This window comes from Balaenoptera acutorostrata, chromosome 9 (assembly GCF_949987535.1).
Source record: "Balaenoptera acutorostrata chromosome 9, mBalAcu1.1, whole genome shotgun sequence".
Classification (NCBI taxonomy): domain Eukaryota; kingdom Metazoa; phylum Chordata; class Mammalia; order Artiodactyla; family Balaenopteridae; genus Balaenoptera; species Balaenoptera acutorostrata.
Window position 1 is genome coordinate 39,419,552 of NC_080072.1, and position 17,662 is coordinate 39,437,213.

Here is a 17,662-nt window from a genome sequence, read left to right on the forward strand (position 1 = left end):
CAAATATTTTCTCCCATTCTGAGGGTTGTCTTTTGGTCTTGTTTATGGTTTCCTTTGCTGTGCAAAAGCTTTTAAGTTTCATTAGGTCCCATTTGTTTATTTTTGTTTTTATTTCCATTTCTCTAGGAGGTGGGTCAAAAAGGATCTTGCTGTGATGTATGTCATAGAGTGTTCTGCCTGTGTTTTCCTCTAAGAGTTTGATAGCGTCTGGCCTTACATTTAGGTCTTTAATCCATTTTGAGTTTATTTTTGTGTATGGTGTTAGGGAGTGTTCTAATTTCATACTTTTACATGTAGCTGTCCAGTTTTCCCAGCACCACTTATTGAAGAGGCTGTCTTTTCTCCACTGTGTATTCTTGCCTCCTTTATCAAAGGTAAGGTGACCATATGTGCCTGGGTTTATCTCTGGGCTTTCTATCCTGTTCCATTGATCTGTATTGCTGTTTTTGTGCCAGTGCCATACTGTCTTGATTACCCAATTTGATTTTAAAGTCCTTAAAAGCAGAGGTTGTCTCTTGTTCTGTTGTTGTCTCTCCTATGATGCTTTACAAATGTTGGGACTTGCACACAGTAGGTGCATGACTAATGATTGTTGATTAATGTGTTCATGAAAAAAATATTTACCACTATGAGATGAAGGGAAAGGGGTGTGCTTTGTCTTTTAGAAATGGCAAGTTCCAATCCTACATATATAAAGATGGAAGAAGGAGACCTTCCAACAAGATTAAAGTTATTGGATGACTTGGTCCCTTTTGACAGTCCTTTGCTGATTGCTTATGCTACCCGGTGAGTGGTCCTGTATGTTGTTCTTGTGAACTAAAGCACAGACATTTTCTTCGTCTCAGTCTGTAAAGTTTTACTCTGTTACATGTTGAGCAGCTTCTTGTTAGTATATTTATTTTCATTTCTAATAAATACGTAGAAAATGTAACCAAGTTATCTTACTGAAGTTGAAGACTAACATGTTCTGTTTTTAAATGCAGATTGTATGAGAAATTTGGAGAATCTGCCCTTCGATCCTTAATCAGGTTTTATCCATCCATTTTGCCTTCAGATGTCATGCAACTTTGTCATCATCATCCTGCTCAGTTTTTGGCTTATTTAGATAGTCTGGTAAAATCAAGGCCTGAAGATCAACGGTGAGGAGAGAATATTTGCGGACCCTCCATTTTTTTTTTTTTTTTTGGACTCTCTTTTGATAAGGCACTGTTTCTCTAGTATAAGCAGTTGGAACATTTTTACTATTAACTGCCACAGGATTGAGGCACCTGCTATGGAAGAGGAGGATTTTGGCAGCTATGTTCCATTCTTTCACAATTCACAGCACACGCCACAAATGTGCGCATAACCCACACTTCTCTTTCCTCCCTCTCTCCCTCTCAGAGATTCTCAGATCAACAGTGTAAAATTAAACTCCGCTTCAATGCCTAGGCTAAGACAGATAAGCTTCCTTGTTGTCTCTGCCAGTGAGTGGATTTTCTGCCACCTTTTTGTTGGTGATATATCCCAGCTTTCTGTGGGTGGATCTCAGTTCCAGCTCTTAACTTCTTTGGGCTGAGGCCTCACTTCGTATCTCCACATGGCAGTAAACACACATGTCCTTTGGTTATTGAGAATGGCAACTTCCCCCATCTGTTTCTTCTGATTGGTTCGCATTTGCTATACTGGTATTTATTTCTCCTTTTTTTTTGGCCCTTTGGTATTTTCCTTATTATCTTGAAGCTCAACTGTTCAGTTAAAAGGCTATTAGATTTTCACCAGCATTTCTGTACATTTTGTAGCAGAAGAGTTTTCAAGTTATTTCATCCACTGTCTTGATCCCTTAATAACATTTTCTTCACATCTGCACATTTTATCTTTCCTTTCTCAGCATGAATATTGGTGATTTTTTTCCCCAACTTTCTCTTAGGCCATTCTTCCTTGAGTCCCTCCTACAACCAGAGTCTTTAAGATTGGATTGGCTGCTGTTGGCAGTGTCCCATGATGCTCCCCCAAGCACCAGCACTATGGACGATGAAGGAGACCCCAGGTATAGAAGGAGTCCTGTTTCTAAGCTCTGCTGCTCCTTTGGAATGGAACCAGTTTATTCACATATAGCATTCTGGGCTTACTTCAGGAACAGCTGTGGAAGCGACTGACCCAAGTCATGGTAGTAATCAGATTGAGTGTACTGCTTAGTGGTTCTGAACATTTTTTGAATCACAGACCCTCTAAGAATCTGATGATTCCTCTCAGAAAAATGCACATTCATGCAGAATTTTGCACATGATGGCAGAGAATTAAACTGGGCTATTGAAACTCTTTCATGGACCAACATTAAGAGACCTTGATGATTAAAACTGTGTTAGAAGAAAATTGTTAGAAAATTGTGTGTGTGTGTGTGTGTGTTTTCTTCCTAGAAATTTGCCAAGGGATTTTTAGATGTAACCTGATTTAGGATTTTTTTTTAACTTTGACTCTTTTTTTTTTTTAAAGCTTTTCTAGTACATTTTTAAAATTTTTAATTTATTTTTTGGCTGCATTGGGTCTTCATTGCTGCGCATGAGCTTTCTCTAGTTGTGGTGAGCGGTGGCTTCTCTTGTTGAGGATCATGGGCTCTAGGCGTGTGGGCTTCAGTAGTTGTGGCACACGGGCTCAGTAGTTGTGGCTCACGGGCTCTAGATTTGCAGGCTCAGTAGTTGTGGAGCACAGGCTTAATTGCTCCACGGCATGTGGGATCTTCCCGGACCAGGGATCGAACCCGTGTCCCCTGCATTGGCAGGCAGATTCTTAACCTTTGTGCCACTGGGGAAGTCCCTGATTAGGAGTTTTAAAAAAACAGAATTCATAAAAAATACACACTGTTACTTGTAATCTATCAGAAATATTCCTTGTGTTTTCCTCCAGGAGAAACTTTTTAAAAGCTCCCAAAATGCCTATCTTATATGCCTAGGGAAAAAGGTCTGGAAGGATATAAAATGGCTATCTGTGAGTGATGGAATTATGAGCTTCTTTCTTTTGCTTTTCATTACTAAAATATATAATTTAAAAAAAACAGGTATTTGTCATTGGAAAAATAGCTGTTTTAATTTTTCAAAGGCCAAGTAGAAATGTTTGAAAAATATAATAATGGAAAAAAATATAATTAAACTCTGGTCTTACCTATCAGCTGATGAATAAGCATTTTTGTAGAGTTTATTTCCTGTCTAATTTACTGATATTTTTTTCATTTTTCAGGCCTCATTCCCACTTGTTTTCCTGGGGTTACAGTCAGCTAATCCTTCATCTAATTAAACTTCCTGCAGATTTTACAACCAAAGAGAAAGTGACTGACATCTGTAGGTCTCATGGGTAAGTGAGAATTTTCCTAGAAGCGGAAGTTAAGATTAGAATCATTTTAGTTAGTAACTTTGTAGTTAGGGGCCTGAATGGATATGCGTTGTCATTTGGGATTTTTTTTTTTGCTACATAAAGGTGGCTTTTTGTTTTAAGTGATAATAAACATCTTTTTTTGTCTTAAATTTTGAGCGTATTTTATTTTGTGTGTGGAAGAGACTGGTCCTTGCTCATTCCTCTCTCCCCCTTTTGCTTAGTTGTTAGCCCTAGTTCTCAGGTTTATTTAATTAAGCACCAGGCTGTGTGATACAAATTATAATTGATATAGTTTCGGAGAAGGGAGAGATCAGAATGGGCTCGGTAGAATGGCTGGTGAGGGACTCAGGAGGTGAGACTTTGAGGTAAGCCCTAAGGCTGGGTAGGATTTGTATTCAAACAGGAGCCAGGAGGAGGGGAAGTCAGGTGAGAGAAACAGCAAGAGCAAGGCCATGAAAAACTGACATTGCTTTTTATCTGTACCACATATTCGTCAGTTATTCATGGCCTGAAGATGTTATCTTATGGCTTTACCTGGATTACAGTCTTTTGGAGATAGGGACATGTGTCTTTCTTTTCCCTCATGATGCATAATTCATAAAGTGGTAGGCACTTGGTACATATTTGTTCACTGATAATGAGGGATGAGACTGGCCAGGTGGTGGGTCATGAGATCATATAGGACCTTGTAAGGTGGTTAGAAGAATTTAGTTATCAGGAGAGATCCTTTTAGCCTTTTTGGTACAAAAATGACATGATAAAATGGAGGTTTCTGGAGATCATTTCTGGTTTCATACATGAGAAAGATTGGAGATGAGAAAGGAAGGCCAGCTAGGAAGCTGGTGCAGTAATTCAGGTATGACCAAATTGATTCTAGGTCAGCAGAAGGAGCACATCTAATGGCACATTTCAAAGGAAAATGCAGTGGGACCTGGGTATAGCAAATGAAGGAAGGGGAAGAGTCAAGGAGAACTTCCAAAGTTTGCATACTTGGGGAAGAAATATGCTAGTTTGTTATTGAACCTTAAAGTTTATGAAGTGTATAAGCTTAAATGTCTCATAATTGGGGCTTGGCCTCAAATGTCAGTATTTATCACTAGCATTATTTTTTTCTTAAATGCTCTAGATCAGGGCTGTCTAATAGAATTTTCTGAGGCAGTGGAAATATTCTATTGTGCTGTCCAGTATGGTAGCCACTAGTCACATGTGGCCATTAAGTACTTGAAATATGTATTGGTCAACTGAAGAACTGACTTAAATTTTATTTAATTTAAATGTAAATAGCCACACGTGGCTAATATCTACAGTATTGGACTGCACCGCTCCAGATAAATTCACTGCCTTTTATTCCTTTCTCCAACTTTGGTCTCTTTAAAGTTTCTGGCCTGGATATCTTATTCTCTGTTTGGAGCTGGGGAGAAGAAGAGAGGCCTTCACGAATATTGTGTATCTGAATGATATGAGCCTGATGGAAGGGGACAATGGTATGTAAATCCCAATGGGTTATTCTTGGTTAGAGTATTTTAGAAGTCACTACAGACTATTCAATAAAGAAATTTGATAAATATTTCAATGATCATTTATGTTATTCTAGCTAGCTGTCACATTTTTGGAGGTTTTTTTTTTTTGATCTGTACTATTTGGTATACCATGAAATCATAACTAGAAATAAACTACAGGCAACTTTTCTGTTTCATGAGTGCCTACCGTGTGGGGCATTATATTGATACCTGATGCTTTTCCATATGCTGTTTAAATGAGATATTAAACCTGTGGGATAGTTACTATTATTTCGATTTTACAAAAGTTGTGATTGAGGCCCAGAAAAAGGATAATTAGTTTCTCCACAGTCATACAACTAGTTAATGCTGGAGCTGGTGTTCAGACCAGGTCTGACCATCTCTAAAGCTTGTGCTCAGGTTTTTTGATCTGCATCATGTTGCCATTTTACACAGCCCGAAGTTAGAGATCATTAAGATGAACTTGGAGTAGAGTAGCAGTCAGATTTTCCTAAGCCTTTACAGGTATTTAGGTTTTGTTTTTTTTTTTTAATTTTCGTCAATTCAATACAGATAAAATGGCAGTCAGGAGGCCAGGACTTTGACACACTGATTTCTGAAGTCTGAGAGTTCATCCTGCACTCAGAGAGGTGGTCTTGGTCTGTTTTGTAGTGTTGCTTTATTCATCTCAGTGCAGAGATGCCAGCAACATGACATCAGGATCCTTCATCTAGCAGTGTGACCTACAGCCTTTTTCAGCCCTGTTGCTGTAGAAGAAGAAAAGTTACAACCGAGCAAAGAAACCAGATGACTGGCAAAGAGATAGCCTCAGGTGTCACAGTTACAGCAATAATAACTGAATCATCTTTGTTTCAAAAATGAAACAAGAGGGTCACATGGTTTTGTAGAACTATAGATGTGTTCACTTTGGAAAAATAACCAGGAAAGTTAAGATATAAATGGTTTATGCTTTTAAAGTTACAACATGATGTTTGTTATAGAAAAAGATGGAAAATCTAGGAAGAATGAAGAAAATATCACCTAAAATTCTTCCCACCCAGATAAAAGTACTCTTAATATTTTGTTAATATAATAATAATAGCTATTCTTACCCTTGGTATATTAAATGGGAGTCTTTTTTTCAGTTTTTTTTCTTTAATTTATTTTATTTTATTTTTTATTTTATTTTTTTTATTTTTGGCTGTGTTGGGTCTTCATTGCTGCGCACTGGCTTTCTCTAGTTGCGGTGAGCGGGGGCTACTCTTTGTTGCAGTGTGCAGGCCTCTCATTGTGGTGGCTTCTCTTATTGTGGAGCACGGGCTCTAGGGTGCGCGGGCTTCAGTGGTTGTGGCACGCGGGCTCAGTAGTTGTGGCTCGCGGGCTCTAGAGCGCAGTCTCAATAGTTGTGGCACATGGGCTTAGTTGCTCCGCGGCATGTGGGATCTTCCTGGACCAGGGCTCGAACTCGTGTCCCCTGCGTTGGCAGGCGGATTCGTAACCACTGCGCCACCAAGGAAGGCCTAAATGGGAGTCTTTTCTTGACATTTTCCTTTCCTAACTTATATTTCACTTCAAAGAATGTTGATTTTGCTGCCAAATATATATCTCATATCTATCTACTTTCTTTGGCTCCACCACGGTCATAACTAGATCCCAGCTACTTGCCTGGTTACTGCAGTAACTTTATAATTGGCCTTCTGGTTTCCATTCTTGCCCATCTTTAACCGATTTTCCTTACAGCAGCCAGAATGGTTCTTTTTTTTTTAATTAAAAAAATTTTTATTGAGATAACATTGGTTTATAACATTATATAAGTTTTATGTGTACAACATTATACTTCCACTTTTGTATACCCTGCAGTGTACTCACCACTAAAAATTTAGTTTCCATCTGTCACCGTGTTTGTTCCCTTTTACCCATTTCACCCTGCCCCCGCTCCATCCCCTCTGGTAACCACTACTTTGTTCTTTGCATCTGCATGTTTGTTTTTGTTTGGTTTGTTCATTTATTTTGTTTTTGTTTGTTTTTGTATTCCACAAATGAGTGAGATCATATGGTGTTTGTCTTTCTCTGTCTGACTTACTTCACTTGGCATAATATGCCCAAGGTCCATCCATGCTGTCACAAATGGCAAGATTTCTTCTTTTTTTTTATGGCTGAGAAGTATTCCATTACGTGTGTGTGTGTGTGTGTGTGTGTGTGTGTGTATCACATCTTCTTTATCCATTCATCTCAATGGGCACTTAAGTTACTTCCATATCTTGGCTATTATAAATAATGTTGCAGTGAACATAGGGGTGCATATGTCTTTTCCAGTTAGTGTTTTCATATTCTTTGGATAAATACTCAGAAGTAGGATTGCTGGATCATATGGTAGTTCTATTTTCAGTTTTTTGAGGAACCTCCATGCTGTTTTCCACTGTGGCTGCACCAACTTACATTCCCACCAACAGTGCACAGGGTTCCCTTTTCTCCACATCCTTGCCAACATTTGTTACTTGTAGACTTTTTGATGATAGCCATTCTGACAGGTGTGAGGTGATATCTCATATGGGTTTTCTTTATATAAATTTATTATTTTTTATTTATATATTTTTGGCTGTGTTGGGTCTTCGTTGCTGCACGCGGGCTTTCTCTAATTGCGGCGAGCAGGGGCTACTTTTTGTTGCGGTGCACGGGCTTCTCATTTTGGTGGCTTCTCTTGTTGCGGAGCACGGGCTCTAGGTGCACGGGCTTCAGTAGTTGTGGCTCACAGGCTCTAGAGTGCAGGCTCAGTAGCTGTGGCTCACGGGCTTAGTTGCTCTGCGGCATGTGGGATCTTCCTGGACCAGGGATTGAACCCGTGTCCCCTGCATTGGCAGGTGGATTCTTAACCACTGAGCCACCAGGGAAGTCCTCCCATGTGGTTTTGATTTGCATTTCCCTAATAATTAGTGATGTGGAATATCTTTTCATGTGCTTCTTGGCCATCTGTATGTCATCTTTGGGAAAATGTCTATTCAGCTCCTCTGCCCATTTTTTCATCCAGTTGTTTATGTATTTTTTGTTATTAACCTCTTATTGGATATATTATTTGCAAATATCTTCTCCCATTCAATAGGTCATCTTTTCATTTTGTGGATGGTTTCTTTTGCTGTGTAGAAGCTTTTTAGTTTGATGTAGTCCTAATTGTTTATCTTTGCTTTTGTTTCCCTTGCCTGAGGAGACCTAGCTAGAAAGATATTCCTAGGACTGATGTCAGAGAGTGTCATGCCTATGTTTTCTTCTAGGAGTTTACGGTTTTGGGTCTTACGTTTAAGTCTTTAATCCATTTTGAGTTGATTTTTGTGTATGGTGTGAGGTAGTGGTCTACTTTCATTTTTTTGCATGAGGCTGTCCAGTGTCCCTAACACCATTTATTGAAGAGACTATCCTTTCTCTATTGGATGTTCCTTATTCCTTTGTTGTATATTAATTGTCCATATATGTATGGGTTTATTTCTGGGCTTTCAGTTCTGTTCCATTGATCTATGTATCTGTTTTTCTGCCACTACCATGCTGTTTTGCTTACTATGGGTTTATAATATAGTTTTAAATCAGGGCGTGTGATTCCTCCAGCTTTGTTCTCTTTGCTCAGGATTGTTTTGGCTATTTGGGGTCTTTTGTGGTTCCATGTAAATTTTAGAATTTTTTGTTTTATTTCTGTGAAAAATGTTTTTGGGATTTTGATAAGGATTGCATTGAATCTATAGATTGCTTTGGCAATATGGATATTTTAACAATGTTAATTCTTCCAGTCCATGAGCAGGAAATATCTTTCCATTTATTTGTGTCTTCTTCAGTTTCTTTCAACAGTGTCTTATAGTTTTCCGTGTACGGGTCTTTCACCTCCTTGGTTAAATCTGTTCCTAGGTATTTTATTCTTTTTGTTGTGATTGTAAATGGAATTGTTTTCTTAATTTCTTTTTCTGCTAGCTCATTGTTAGTGTATAGAAACACAACAGATCTTTGAATGTTGATTTGTACTCTGAAACTTTGTTTATTTCTAATAGTTCTTTGGTGGAGTCTTTAGGGTTTTCTATATATAAATCATGTCATCCACAAATAGTGACAGTTTCACTTCTTCCTTTCCAGTTAGGATGCCTTTTCTTTTTCTTGCCTGATTGCTCTAGCTGGGACTTCTGGTACTATGTTGAATAAGGGTGGTAAGAGTGGGCATCCTTGTCTTGTTCCTGATTTTAGAGGGCTAGCTTTCAGTTTTTCACCATTGAGAATGATATTAGTTGTGAGTTTGTCATATATGGCCTTATTATGTTGAGGTATGTTCCTTGTATACTCACTTTATTGAAAGTTTTTTTTTATCATAAATGGGTGTTGAATATTGTCAAATGCTTTTTTTTTGCATCTATTGAGATGATTATATGGTTTTTATCCTTCATTTTGTTAATGTGGTGTATCACGTGAATTTATTTGTGGATACAACCATCCTTGCATCCCTGGAATAAATCCCACTTGATCATGGTGTATGATTCTTTTTATGTATTGTATTCGGTTTGCTAATATTTTGTTGAGAATTTTTACATCTATGTTCATCAGAGATACTGACCTGTAATTTTTTCTTTTTTTGAGTCTTTGTCTGGTTTTGGTATCAGGGTGTTGTTGGCTTTGTAAAATGAGTTAGAAAGCATTCCCTTCTCTTCAAGAGTTTGAAAAGGATAGGTATTAAATCTTTTGAATGTTTGGTAGAATTCACCTATGAAGGCATCTGGTCCTAGACTCATGTTTTTTAGGAGCTTTGATTATTATTTCAATCTCTGTACTAGTGATTGGGCTATTTAGATTTTTCATTTCTTCATGATTCAGTCTTGGAAGGTTTTATGAGTCTAAGAATTTGTCCATTTCTTCTAGGTTGTCCAATTTGTTGGCGTGTAGCTGTTCATAATATTCTCTTATAAGCCTTTCTATTCCTGTGGTGTCCATTGTTATCTGTCTTCTTGCATTTCTGATTCTATTTATCAGAGCCTTCTCTAAGATTAGTGAGTCTAGCTAAAGATTTGTCAATTTTGTTTATGTTTTCAAGAACCAGCTCTTAGTTTTATTGATCATTTCTATTGTCTTTTTAGTCTTTATTTCATTTATTTCTGCTCTGATCTTAATTATTTCCTGCCTTCTACTGATTTGGGGCTTCATTTGTTCTTTTCCTAGTTCCTTTAAGTACAGGGTTAGATTGTTTATTTTAGATTTTTCTTGTTTCTTGAGGTAGGCATGTATTGCTTAAACTTCCCTTTTAGTATCACTTTTGCTGCATCCCATAGATTCTAGTATGTCATATTTTCATTTGTCTTTGGGTAACTTTTGATATCTTCTTTGATTTTCATTGACTCGGTAGTTGTTCAGTAGCATGTTGTTCAGTCTCCACATATTTGTAATTTTTCCAGCTTTCTTATAGTTGATTTCTAGTTTCATAGAAATTGGAAAAGATGCTTGGTACGACTTCAGTCTTCTTAAATTCACTGAGATTTGTTTTGTGTCCCAACATATGGTTTACCCTTGAGAAAGTTCCATGTCCACTTGAGAAGAATGTGTATTCTGGTGCAATTGAATGGAATGTTCTGTACAAATCTATCAAATCCATCTAGTCTGATGTTTCGTTTAAGGCTGCTGCTTCCTTGTTGACTTTCTGTCCGGATGATCTATCCATGATGCCAGTGGGCTGCTAAATTCCCCTACTATTATTGTGTTGCTGTCAATTTCTCCTTTTAAGTCTGTTAATAATTGTTTTATATATTTTGGTGCTCCTGTGTTAGGTGCATATATATTAATAACGTTATGTCTTCGTGATGAATTATCCTCTTTATCATTATATACTATCCACTTTTTTTTTTTTTTTTTTTTTAAAGATTTATTTATTGATTGATTGATTACTATGTTGGGTCTTCGTTTCTGTGCTAGGGCTTTCTCTAGTTGCGGCAAGCGGGGGCCACTCTTCATCGCAGTGCACGGGCCTCTCACTATCGTGGCCTCTCTTGTTGCGGAGCACAGGCTCCAGACGCGCAGGCTCAGTAGTTGTGGCTCACGGGCCTAGTTGCTCCGTGGCATGTGGGATCTTCCCAGACCAGGGCTCGAACCCGTGTCCCCTGCATTAGCAGGCAGATTCTCAACCACTGCGCCACCAGGGAATCCCTATACTATCCACTTTTGTCTCTTGTTATCTTTTTTGGCTTGAAGTCTATTTTGTCTGATGTAAGTATGGCTACACCCACTTTCTTTTGGCTGCCATTTGCCTGGAGTGTCATCTTCAATCTCTTTACTTTGAGCCTATAATTGTCTTAAACTCTGAGATGAGTCTCCTGGAGGCAGCATACAGTTGGCTCTTGTTTTTTAATCCACCCAGCCTTTCTGTGTCTTTTGATTGGTGAATTCAATCCATTTACATTTAGGATGATTATTGACAGATGAGGATTTGGTACTACTGCTATTTTATCTTTTGTTTTCTGGTTGCTCTATATCTTCATTATTTCTTTTTTTCCTTGTATTTCTGTCTGCCATTTTGCTTTGGTGGTTTTTTATGATGTTTTCCTCACTTTCCTCTTTTTTAATGTTTTGTGTCTTTGCTCTAGATTTATTTTTTGTGGTTACCATGGGGTTTGTATAAAACATGTCATAGGGCTTCCCTGATGGTGCAGTGGTTAAGAATCCGCCTGCCAATGCAGGGGACATGGGTTCGAGCCCTGGTCCAGGAAGATCCCACATACCGTGGAGCAACTAAGCCTGTGCGTCACAACTACTGTGCGCCACAACTACTGAGCCTTTAAAAAAAAAAAAATGTCATACATAAAGTAGTCCTTTTTCTGCTTATAGCATCTTATCTTTATGTACCTATATAAGTTCCACCCTTTTCCTCTCCTCCTTTTGTATTTTTCTTGCCTCAAATTATCCCTTTTTATATTGTGAGTTTGTTACCAAATTGAAGTAGCTATAATTACTTTTCCTACTCGTCTTTGCCCTTTAGCCTTTATGCTGTAGTTAAAGTGTTTAAAAAACCTATTCTGATAAAGAGTTGCAGTTTTATGATTCTCTCTGCTTATCACTTTACTCAAAGATTTGTGGACTTTGCTTTTTTTTGTTTGTTTATTTCTGGTAAAGAGCCCCTTTCAACATTTCTTGTAATGCAGGTCTAGTGTTGATGAACTCCCTCAGCTGTTGTTTGGGAAAGTCCTTATTTATCATTCATATCTGAATGATAACTTTGCTGGATAGAGTATTCTTGGGTGATGGTTTTTATCTTTCAGTATTTTGAGAATGTCATTCCACTTTCTTCTGGAGTGTAGAGTTTCTGCTGAGAAATCTGTTAATAGCCTAATTCCTTTGTAGGTTCCTTTGTAGGTTACCCTTCCTTTTTTCCCTGGCTGCCTTAATTCTTTGTCATTGACTTTTAACAGTTTTAATATAATGTGTCTTGAAGAAGGTCTTTTTTTAATACATTTATTTATTTATTTATTTATGTTTGGCTGCGTTGGGTCTTCGTTGCTGCGTGCGGGCTTTTTCTAGTTGCGGTGAACAGGGGCTACTCTTCATTGCAGTGCTCTGGCTTCTCATTGTGGTGGCTTCTGTTGTTGCGGAGCACGGGCTCTAGGTGGGTGGGCTTCAGTAGTTGTGGCACGTGGGCTCAGTAGTTGTGGCTCGCGGGCTCTAGAGCACAGGACCAGTAGTTGTGGCACACAGGCTTTGTTGCTCCGCTGCATGTGGTATCTTCTTGGACCAGGGCACGAACCCATGTCCCTTGCATTGGCAGACGGAGTCTTAACCACTGCACCAGCAGGGAAGTCCATTGAAGAAAGTCTTTTTGTATTGAGGTAATTAGGTGTTCTCTTAGCTTCATGGACTTGTATATCCAGTTCCTTCTCTGGTTTGGGAAGCTCTCAGCTATTACTTCTATAAATAAACTCTCTGCTCCCCTCTCCCTTTCTTCTCCTTCTGGGATACCCATTACCCTAATGTTGTCTTTCCTAAGGAGTTGGATAGTTCTCATAGAATTTTTTTATTTTTTAAAATATCTTATTTCTTTTTTCTTCTACTTGTGTCATTTCTGTAGTTCTATCTTCAAGCTCACTAATTCTGTCTCCCATGTGATCTGCTCTATTTTCAGTGCTTTCTAATGTATTCTTCAACTCATTTATTGAATTCTTTAGTTCTAGAATTTGTTTTTCTTTTTTAGAGTTTTAATCTCTTTTGTAAAGTATTCCTCTGTTCATTAATTTCATTCCTGAGTTCATTGAACTGCCTATCTGAGTTTTCTTTTAGTTCCTTGACTTTCTTCATGACAGCTATTTTGAATTCTCTATCAGTTAGATCACAGTATTCTGTGGCTTTAAGTTTGGTTTCTGGAGAATTGTCATTTTCCTTTTGTGGTACAGTGTTACTATGGTACTTCACAGTGTTTGGTGAAGTTGTTCCTCTGCCACACATTTAAAGTAGCAAGCACCTTTCTACTTGATTCTAATGATCCAAAAGGTTAGAAATTAGAGGCCTTTCTTTTGTTTTCCAGTAGGTGGCGCTATAGCACAAGTTTTGGGTTTCTCTTACCTCAGCTGCCTCTGGTTATATTTGAGAGTCTGCACTTTGTGCCCTCTACCATCTCCATCTGTGGTGTGGCTCGATGCCTTCATTATCACTTCCGGTACCTGCAGGGTCGCCTTACTTCTGCCAGTGTTGCTAACATTGCCACCTGGTGCACCAGCATGGTGGGTTCTTCCCTCCTGTCCAAGAGCCCTTGAGTGGCAAGTTCCACTGCTGTTGGGGAGGAAGGGGTGGGGGCAATAGCTAGGATCGCTCAGGTGGCCCTGCCATATCCAGTGTTGTAAGATTCATGGGCTTGCTACTTCGAGTGGGGGGCTGGGGGCTGGGGTCATGTGCAGTGCTTCCCCTGCTACCGTCAGCTTCTCTGGGGCTGGAGGGCTGGGACTGCAGACACCACCTCCACTGTTCCCTTGGTTCTGCCTCTTCTATGTGTTCCAGTCCATCACCTTTAGTTGTATAGATATGTGGAGAATTCTCTGGTTTCTTGGCGTGTCGGACACAAGAACCTTTGTTGTGTTGTGGATGTTTTACTGGTTGTAGATTAAGGGGCGAGACAGAGGTAGCTTTTCACTCCACCATGTTGCTGACTCTCAGAATGGTTCTTTTAAACAAAAATTGGATTATGTGGCTCTCCTCCTTGAAACCCCTTACATTGGACTCAAAATAAAATCCAGATTCTTAAGCTGTTCCCATATGGCCTGGCCCTATCATCTCATTCTCACTCCTCACTGCCACCTTTGTGCATTGTAGGCCTTTTTTGAGTTCCTTGAACTCACCTAGTTCCTTCCTGTGTCGAGTCATTTTCCATGTTTCCTTTGTCAGAAATGCAGGCTCCTTCACCCTCCATTCCTGACACCTTCCCTGCACTTTTGTACACATATGGGCCACAAGCACATGCTTGCTAAACTTGGCTCATCTTTCAGCTCTCTGCTTAACTGTCACTTCTCATAGAGCCCTCCTCTGATCCTCAAAATAAAAAAAACCCCCAAACTTGCCAATCTCTCTAATGGCTCTTTGATATTTTCCTTCATAGCAAACACTTAGCACCGTTTATAAGCACAGATTTATTTATGTGTTTGTCTAAGTTCTGTCTCCTTTACTGGACCATGAGCTCCACAGGAGTGCAGGGCTCATCATGTCTGTTTGTTCCTCATTCACATTCAGTGCCTCGTATGGAGTGTGCCCTGGGTAATTACTTACTGCATGAGCAAAAGAAGGAATGTTGAAGCTAATTTTATGGCTTCTCCTTTTCGTGAGCGATTTGTTCAACAAATATTCAGAAAACAACTCTGTGTTGGGGGTGATGAGATTATATTCTTTAATATTTTTATGTTTTGGTATGAAATATTGTCACGAATGGTTTCTCCTGTATGCAGGCAGAGTGCTAAGAGCAGTCAGAGCCCACATTGTTTCTCTGTGTTTGAGTAGGTTGGATCCCAGAGACTGTGGAGGAATGGAAGCTTCTCCTACATCTGGTACAGAACAAGAGCACAAAGCCAGCCCCCCAGAAGTCACCAAATGGGAACTTCAGCGATGGGCCTTCCCCTATCAATGTGGAGAATGTGGCACTCCTGTTAGCTAAGTCCATGGGCCCAGACCGGGCCTGGTCACTGCTACAAGAATGTGGTTTGACCCTTGAGCTGTCAGAGAGGTTTACCAGAACCTGTGATATCCTGAGGATTGCCGAGAAAAGGCAGAGGTAATGTATGTCTGTCCTGCCCTATCCACAGGCACTTGGGGAATGTAGAATTGCACAGATTTTCAGAGGTGGACGGGACTGTAGAGATCACATAGTCCCAACCCCTCATTCATAGATGAGGGGACAGAGACTCCTCTGTTGATGAAGGTGATTAAGGGAAGAGGCTAAAGTAATGTTTTGTTCACAGTCATGACCAAAACACTGTTTAGGTTAATGTGAATACCCAAATATGATGTGTACTCAATTCTTTAAGAATATTATTGGTACCACATACCTAATTGTCTCAGTCAGGTTTTTTTTTGTTTTTTGTTTTTTAAACTGTGGTAAAATACAGATAACATAAAATTTCCTGCCAACCATTTTTAACTACTTGGTTCAGTAGTGTTAAGTATATTCATATCAGTGTGCAGTCAGTTTCCAGAACTTTTTCAACTTACGAAACTGAAACTCTGTACCCATTAAACAACAACTCCCCATTTCCCCCTCCACCTAACCCCTGGTAACCACCATTCTACTTTCTGTCTCTGATTTTGACTACTCTAAGTACCTCATATAAGTGGGATCATACAGTGTTTGTCTTTTTGTGACTGGCTTATTTCACTTAGCATAACGTCCTTAAGGTTCATCCATGTTATAGCATTTGTCAGCGTTTCCGTCCTTTCTAAGGCTGAATAATATTTCATTGTATGTATGTAACCACATTTTGTTTATCCACTCACCTGTTGATAGACACTTGGGTTGCTTCCACCTCTTGGCTATTGTGAGTAATGCTGCTATGAACATGAGTATACAGATATCTCACTGAGACCCTGCTTTCAGTTCTTTTGGGTGTATACCCAGGTGTGGAATTGCTGGATCAGATGGTACTTCTATTTTTAATTTTTTGAGGAACCTCCATACTGTTTTCCATAGAGCCTGCACCATTTTACATTCCCACCAATTATAGCACATCCCCACCACCCTAGTTATTTTCTGTTTTTTTTGTTTTGATTTTTATTTTGTTTTGTTTTGTTTTTTTGGATAGTAGCTATCCTAATGCGCATGAGGTGATATCTCATTGTGGTTTTTATTTGCATTTCCCTAGTGATTATTGATGTTGAACATCTTTTCATATGCTCGTTGGCCATTTAAATGTCATCTTTGGAGAAATACCTGTTCAAGTCTTTTGCCCATTTTTAAATTGCATTATTTGTTTTTTGTCATATGAGTTCTTTACATATTTTCAATATTAACCTCTCAGATATGTGATTTGCAAATATTTTCTCCTATTGTATAGGACAGGATGCCATATTCACAGGATGCCTTTTCACTCTGTTGATTGTGTCTTTTGATGCACAGAGTCAGTCAGCTTTTTTAATCCTTTCTTCTGAAAAGAATGAACAATGACAGCTAAATTTGCCTGTTTCTTTTCTTTGGGATTTCAGAGCCTTGATACAAAGCATGCTTGAAAAATGTGATCGGTTTCTCTGGTCTCAGCAGGCCTAATTGAAGAAGATTCAACAGGGTGTCATGACATTTTGAGAAAAACTGAATCGTGCTCCGGAACCTTCTGAATGCATTTGTTATTGAAGGAAAGGCCCCACCTGAGATCCCTGCCACCTTATTGGGAGCACTTTTGTCCGTGTCTGTAACCTCTGCATTTGTGGCTCTATCTGTACCTCAGTGTTTTTCAACTGAAGTTGAATTTTGAAAGGAATCAGTCCTTGTTTGCTGTAATGAAGTGCTCTGGAAGGAATCAGAACGTGAATATCCCCAGCTATGCAGTCCTTATTCTGAACAACAGTGTTACTTGTTCCTTGCTGGTGGACTGGGGGAATTCTTCTCCTGTCGTGACTGCCATGTAGGGAGCAGAAGTTTCTCATCCTGGTCACATGAAGACATACAATGTAATTGACAGAAATTGAATTCCTTTTTTATCTTCTCTGGGACACTTGAGAAATTACCAAAGTAAGATCTGGTATAATGGAATTAACACATAAAATGAGTGAAACACTGAAGATTCAAATCAGATGTTTAAATGAAACGGCCCCATATTTAAATTGAGCTAATTTAAAATGTATTTTTTTCCCAGTGCTTGACATTTTTTAATCTGAACCTATATACAACTAATTCATTACTGGAAATGTTTTACTCCAGTCTTTCCTAAACAGCAGTCTAAAGGAATCATGCACTTTTAAAATTTGTTTTTTAAAAGCCATAATAAAGGAAGGCTGAGTACTGATAAAGATTGCAGCAAGTGCTTGTATTATTTAAGCCAAGTACTAGATTGCCATTTTCAGGCTCTTGTATACTTACACAGCATATTATATTAATAATAAATGTAAAATCTAATTTAAAAATTTATTTGAGTAGAATGTAGACATGAGGTTTATAGTGAGCAATTTGCAGGAAGGTGTGGTGTATACTCAGTGTGGAATAAGCAAAGTGTTGGGTACATTGAATGATTCACTTCTTTCTTTCATTTATAACACAGCCAGAGAACTATAGACACAAATTGCTGTCATACTTCCATGTGACATTTGGATATGACGTAACCAGATTAGTTGAAGAGATG

The 17,662-nt window shown here is 38.8% G+C and overlaps 1 protein-coding gene across 9 annotated transcripts in view; it reads left to right on the forward strand.

Annotated features, from left to right (window-relative positions):
* The window catches only part of HPS5 (HPS5 biogenesis of lysosomal organelles complex 2 subunit 2), a 45,388-nt gene extending 28,016 nt beyond the window's left edge, over nt 1–17,372 (forward strand). For 8 of the 9 annotated variants that reach the window (XM_057552273.1, XM_057552277.1, XM_057552274.1 and 5 more), the window contains 7 exons: nt 666–786; nt 984–1,139; nt 1,910–2,029; nt 3,217–3,330; nt 4,729–4,835; nt 14,838–15,108; nt 16,533–17,368. In XM_057552273.1, coding sequence (XP_057408256.1) covers nt 666–786; nt 984–1,139; nt 1,910–2,029; nt 3,217–3,330; nt 4,729–4,835; nt 14,838–15,108; nt 16,533–16,593 — 950 coding nt within the window. In that variant the 3' untranslated portion in view covers nt 16,594–17,368. Of the gene's footprint in view, nt 1–665; nt 787–983; nt 1,140–1,909; nt 2,030–3,216; nt 3,331–4,728; nt 4,836–14,837; nt 15,109–16,532 lie in introns of all 9 variants that reach the window. The other variant, XM_057552279.1, reaches the window with a different exon arrangement.
* Nucleotides 17,373–17,662: the final 290 nt, after the last annotated feature.